This window comes from Theobroma cacao, chromosome 3 (genome assembly GCF_053813885.1).
Source record: "Theobroma cacao isolate CCN51 chromosome 3, ASM5381388v1, whole genome shotgun sequence".
NCBI lineage: Eukaryota > Viridiplantae > Streptophyta > Magnoliopsida > Malvales > Malvaceae > Theobroma > Theobroma cacao.
This window is the reverse complement of record NC_142641.1, coordinates 32,867,647-32,874,291: the sequence shown is the minus strand read 5'-3', so window position 1 is coordinate 32,874,291 and position 6,645 is coordinate 32,867,647. Positions and strand designations below refer to the sequence as shown.

Sequence of the window (6,645 nt, the reverse complement as noted above, 5' to 3'; positions counted from 1 at the left end):
AATCCCTCACCTAAAAAAATTAATTCGAGATTGCGACTTCTCGCGTCCCGGTAAAAATTCTATCTCCAGTACAATCCAAACAATATGTTTTATACTGTTTTTTATTTTATTTTTAAAAATATAAATATTCTATATATATTTTTAAAGTAGGTATATTTTATATTTTTACTCTAAGTCAACAATATTCCTTATTGTTTTTTTTTTTAAATATGTAATTTTATTGCATGATGTTAAGTCAAAATAACTTTGAACTTTATGAAATTACATGAGAAAACAAATACATTTGGGTTTGGACATTTAAAGTTCCCATGTAATAGAGACCATTTAAAGTTCAAATATGCTTAGCTGCAGCTGTCCAAGGATATCATGTAGCTATCATTGATGTCCAACTAAAACTCCAATTCAAACTCAGCTTCCATTTCACACCAAACTCGTTTTTGAATTTAAAATCTAATCTTTACCATGAAGACAATAGATACCAAGTTGGATTCTTATACCTTAAGATTCACCATCCACACGTTATAAAGAGCTACCTTATCAGCTTATTTAGTCCCAATTGAATTAATAATCCCTCAAACCAACCAATTGAAGTAGGTCACTTTAACAAGTAACACTTGTCTGGCTAACTCATTTGCCTCTCTATTAGCCTCTCTTAATGTATGCGTGACCATCCAATTAGATACTGAATTTTGTAACCATCCAATTTGTACCATAAATTGCCCGAGATGCCAACAAGAAATCATAAAATTTAAATTGGAAAAAAATTAATTAGTTAGAAAACTACAAATGGAAATTAGTCTTAGGGTTCATGATTAATATAATTCTTATTTTACTAGAGTAAATTGTACACATTTTCATTGAAACAATATGATTCACATGAAAATAAAAGCTATAAAGGAATAAAAATCAAATACTTTTTTTCCCTTAGAAAATCCACAATGACAACTACACACATTTTCTTAAAAAGAAAATTCCAAATATAAGCCCACCCTTCTTTAAATTATCAAAACATTTCATACATATTTCCAACTGCAACTTTTTTTTTTTTTTGAATTTTTTGGTTAAGTGAAGATATAGGGGGAAAACAAAAGAAGAGAAACTACACATGATGATTCAAATTAAACTTTTTCTCCATTTTCTTCTCTACATATAACAAGGAGACAATCTATATATAAATGTTTTTATTTTTGAATTATTAGAATCCTCACACAAAATAGGGAGAAGGATTGCATAGTGTAAGTATACAAGAATATTTTAATTATTTATTTTAATGCAAATATTGTAGATAAATGATAAAAAAAATCCCACTTTATTGATGAGTATAAAAGTACATTCATTATTAAAAAAATGAAAAATAAGTTAGCATGATCATGTTGGTATGTTATCAACCTAAATTGCCTTTAACCAAGTAGATTTTATTTCTACATTTCAAATGAATTTGTTTTTTTTTATAATTAATTTAGGTCTCTTTCATGTAGAAAAAAAAATTGGTGTCTTCTCTATGTAAGATTTTTGAAAGAATTTAAATGTAACCCATCTTTGATATATACTACTCACATCACATGTTATTCTTTCCCTCTTTTTCTAGAATAGGAATGCTCATGGATCAATCTGTACCAAATTCGATTAGAATGCAACCGGATCTACTTTTCAGAAGTCAAGCTCCGACTTGTGCTGGCCCACTCATTTCATGGTATTCCTTACTAAAATTGAAAAAATATTTTATATTATTAATATTTTTAAATCTAATTTAGAATTTCAAAACATTTATTTGCTAATATTATACTCCTCTCATATCAAATTGAATGTTAACTTGGTACTTTTTAGGTCAAATGAAAGCCAGCATTTCATTTTCAATTATTCTTTTTACTACAAATACTATAATTATTTTATTATAACAAAAAATTATGTGGGGAGTCCATCATGTATAAGTGTGGGCTGCTTTTCAAAAAAAATATATAATTGTGGGCTATATGATGAACCCTATACAATTTATGATTGTGATCGAATAATTATAGTGCAATAATAATTGTAAGTCATATGCTCACCAAACTAAATCAACTTTGAATCATATTCAGGCCTAAAATTCTACAGGCAACAATACGTATTGGACACCTCTATTTTAAGATATTGGTTACAATAATTTAAGTTTAAGCTAACAATTACCCAACATTGGGTTCAATAGCAACTACATGTTTTCTCCACACTGCAGGCGGTGGAGCAACTGTTATATGAACTTGGAATAAGTTTAGCATGGTTAAGAATTTGATTTTACTAGTTTAAAAAGCAAACATTATATATACTACAAATAGTTAAAAGAAAAACATGCATAGCTAAAGTTATACCCTTTTTGACACTTTTATTCTGAGGCAAAATCTCTGGATACACTGCAAATTTCTTCATGATCAGTGAGTTACTCGCAGGCTCATTGCTGAATTAAATAATAAAGTAACCAGAATATGTATGGATGCAAATACTTGTGTGCTTTATGTAACTATAGAACTCTTGCATGCAGCTGATTTTGCATAAACTTTTACGGCTCAATCACAAACAGAGGCTGCAACAAAGACACCCACACAATTTTAGTCAATAGCAAGCCTTGGGCATATGCAAGTGAGTAGCGAGGAGAAGTAAGAGATACCGTGTCCACGCTGACTGGTTTGCCATCTTCCGTAAGTATTTCAACTATTGTTCCAGATTGATCGGCCTGCCGAAAGAACAATAGGAGAATTTAAGGGAGTTATATTAGTAGAAATTATAATCACAATCACATTTCCCTTAATATTTATATAGCATAACTATTACGTTTGATATAAGAAATTAAAAAGAAGTAAATTCATTAACCTAACATATAAATCGACAAAATTCAATTTAAAATTGGACTTCAACTTTAGCGTCTAAAGGTTGTATCAATTAATGTTATTCTTTTCCTCTTTCTACTTACGTTTAGTTTCAATATTGATGTTTAAGTTATTTATGAATCTCTTCATTTACTTATTAAATTTTAATGGTTAATTAATCCATTTCCATATGTAAAATTACTTTCTAAACCTAAAATTTATTGAATTTTAATACATTTCATTAAAATAATTATTAAATGTTGATTGAATGAGGGTTGATAATCATGATCTAGAAACTTGATTATCATTGACTTAATAATATAAGTTAAGCATGACAATCAAAGTACTCTTAATTATTTGTTAATTAAAATTTTATTTTGATAAAGAAATTTTTCATATTTGTTTCTCGTTTTAGTTACATATCACTTAAACTTAAACTATATATACACACACGATTAATTTACGCATATGCCCAACAGACAAAAAATGAAGACTTTTCAAAATATTGATGAGATGATAAATATTGTGTAGCATGGAACTAAAGAAACTAAATTTCGTTCAATTAATGTAATAAGTATGTATAAAATATGTTTAATTTACGTCAAAAGTTACTTATTATTATTGAAAAAAAATTAATGTAACGCATGTGTTAAATCATGGCACTTGTAACAAGACTAATGTACTGCATAGAACTATGGTGCAACAAAAAAGTATGGATGGTGCTTATATTTCTGAAAATCTGAGGATGAATTATTTAAGTTAAATCGATTACTACTATCATCTATGAAAAGCATTAAGATTTTACCAATTAAGGATGAGACTATATATATATATATACACACACACACAGAGGCACACACTTACTTCAATCTCATTCATCAGCTTCATCGCCTCAATGATGCAAACTACCTGGCCTTTCTGGACCTTGTCTCCAACCTAACAGACATGGATAACAGAGAACCTCAAAGGACATATAGATAGAGATAAAAGATAAATGGGATTCAACAACTACTTCAGGACTACGTTCCTCAGTATAAGCATTTACCTTCACAAAAGGTGGTGCACCAGGAGCAGGGGAACGATAAAATGTTCCTGCCATAGGGCATTTTAGTGGGGGATGCGATGATTTACTCGGCTGTGGAGGGGAATGAGTCTCCGGTGCTGAAGGCATTGCAGCAGGACTGGAAGAAGTGGGAGGAGTGACCTGCTCTGCGGGAGGCAGTGGAGATGGAAGAATGGTCGGAGGAGTAGCTTGCATGGTTATAACAGGAGGAGCAATCCCTGGCTGTGGCAAGGCTTCTTTCTTCCTAATAGTGACCTCACATGCTGGCTGCTTTAGCTGCAGCTCAACGATATCTCTTGAATCAATCAGCCTGCAAGCCACAGATAATTTTAAGATGAGATGCATCCCAGTTCTGTTTTGACTGTACATTGACCGAGGGTGCACTCACTTAATTAGGTCTGCAACTTGGTTCATGAATGCTGCGATTGATTGTAGGTCAGGAATGCCTTGTTTCCCTTTTTCTTCTGATGTTATCACTATGATTGGTGCAGAATTCAGCGATTTCTCGACGGCAACCTACAGGAAGACGTTAAAGAACCAATCTAACCTAAAGAGTTAAGCTGCATTGAGGGCTTTAGAACCAGAAGACTGAGAAGAGCTTTAATCTGCAGCATGCTATGGCTATATATGTTAATATATCTAAGAGGGTCTAATACCAGGTTATAAAAACCACTCGACCAGAAAGCTGAAGCAATTAGGTGAGGGTTGCCCAATGAGTTTTAACTTTTAGGATATTAAGACGAAGCAATTGAAGGATGGAAACATTGATAGGACATCGATGATTATCAGATTACCTCATTAACTTGGGCATGCACCTTGAGAGTCCTAAATTGGTTCTGGCTAGACCACTGCAATTACAAGTAAAAACATAACTTGGCAAATGTTTAATTGCGAACAATCTATTCAATAACTTTTTATTACTATAATTTAGAAACCTAGCTACTAGCCTATCATTATTGAAAAACAGAATCCTATCCTTGATGGCAGCATCGTACACATTTGCAATCTAAAAATAGCAAGAAATCAACAACAACAGCATAGCTAGAAATCTTGTAGAACTGACCTGAAACCCAAAAAAATGGTTCTGTTTAAGGTTATGACTCGGAATCAAAGGTGATGATCGTAGCAAAACAGAGGATTTAGCACAGGTAACAGAGAAAGAAGCCATGGGCTCTGAATAAAGCGCTTACAAATTTGAAAGAGAGAACCTTTGTAACTTTAAATGAACCAACGAAATAAAGAAGCAGAAGGTGAGATTTGTGTGGGATTTGGTGCGGAAAGATCGATGGAAAAATGAGGAAGGAAACTTAAAACAATGACTATTTTGTGTCGGTTTCTGTAAGCATCGACATATACAAGGAACAAGTGCGGAGACAACAAAATTGGAGATTTTAGAGAAAACTGTAACAACAATTTGCTTCGAATTTTTTTTAGTAAGAACAAACTTCAAGAACTAACATGATAAAGACAAATATAGAGTAAATACTAAACAATGCTCTAATAGATTGGGCACTAAATGATTAAGTAAAACTACTTTGAATCTTCTTAATAGTTGGTTTGTCATAACACATTGCTAGATGTCAATCTTAACTTATAAATATAAACTAATCAATATTGGAAATTGATGAATCCAAATGGTTTGATTCATCTGAGCTTTAGTGGTTTTGATTTTAGTTTATATTAATTACTAACATGATAGAGTAATCAAGTTGGACTTAATTGCAAAGAAGTTTTAAAGTTTAAGGATTTAATTGCATATGTTCAATTAAATTGGAGAAAACTTATAATTAGGACAAAAGTTATGTTAGACCTAATTTCCTACTATAAACATATGATTATGTTGTATGTGGATGACACCTAAGAGTTGAGAGACAAAAAATAAAAAAGAAGAGAGAAAAAGATTTGGTCGTAAAGGAAACCTGGAAATCAATTTTAGTGGTCTTTCCCCTTTATAGTCAATTAATCTTCCTCCATTTCCTCCCTTGGCATTTCAACTTCACTTGAAAAACCAAAACCATTCATCCCTAGCTAGTACTAAGCTTGGCAACAAAAAGAAAACCCCAATCACCATTGGTGTTATTCAACTTGGAATTTGTGTGGATCATCATTAGAAGTTGGACATGTGAAGGACAACTTGAGATTTAAAACATTTGGTGGGAAAAGATTTAATTTACAAAGTGTTATAGCCTTTTGATTTCAACATCAAATTCTTAAAACTATAATGATCTTCTACCTAATAATTAAGATTCATCCATACTAAAAAACCAAATATAATTTTGCTAATCAAAAAAGCTTTAATTTTTCAATTATATATTTGTTTGCATGGGTTTTCCAACAATGGTATCAAAACCTCCTTTTGCTTTGTTTAATCGTTATTGATTTCTAAGGTGTTTGATTGTGTGTTGATATGGTGTAAAGATGGTTCAAAGAAAACCTTCAAAACTATTTTTGAAAAATAAAATGTCTCAAAAAAATAAAAGTAGGAAAATCTTGTTCAGAAAAAATAGAATCAGGAAAACCTTGTTTTATGGAAAATGGAATCAAGGAAATCATATTCAGTTTTATAATGAAACATAAAGAGACTATTTATAAAGATAGTTCATCCTAAATCTACTTGTAATGCAAGTAAAATAAATAAAGAAGTATTATAATCTTAGACTTTCTTGGTGTGCAAGTAAAATAAAAAAAAATAAGAAAAATGTCCTAAAAACTGGGCTTACTTGTTGTGCAAACAAAGCAATC

General features: G+C 31.1%; 1 protein-coding gene across 1 annotated transcript; it reads right to left on the bottom strand.

Moving 5' to 3' along the window:
• Nucleotides 1–2,533: 2,533 nt before the first annotated feature.
• Nucleotides 2,534–5,071, bottom strand: LOC108660431 (biotin carboxyl carrier protein of acetyl-CoA carboxylase, chloroplastic-like). Its single transcript, XM_018117075.2, has 8 exons — nucleotides 4,967–5,071; nucleotides 4,847–4,909; nucleotides 4,698–4,751; nucleotides 4,292–4,419; nucleotides 3,886–4,213; nucleotides 3,705–3,776; nucleotides 2,642–2,707; nucleotides 2,534–2,557 (listed from the first exon to the last, which is right to left on the bottom strand). Exons 1-8 carry the CDS (start codon nucleotides 5,069–5,071, stop codon nucleotides 2,534–2,536), a joined length of 840 nt encoding a protein of 279 aa, XP_017972564.2.
• Between the last annotated feature and the right edge of the window lie 1,574 nt (nucleotides 5,072–6,645).

Coding starts and splice junctions, on each gene's coding strand:
- LOC108660431 (XM_018117075.2), bottom strand. CDS start 5,071: ATGGCTTCTTTCTCTGTTACCTGTGCTAAATCCTCTGTTTTGCTACGA. Junction 4,910..4,966: donor ACCATTTTTTTGGGTTTCAG/GTCAGTTCTACA, acceptor TGCTATTTTTAG/ATTGCAAATGTGTACGATGC. Junction 2,558..2,641: donor AACCAGTCAGCGTGGACACG/GTATCTCTTACT, acceptor TCTTTGTTGCAG/CCTCTGTTTGTGATTGAGCC.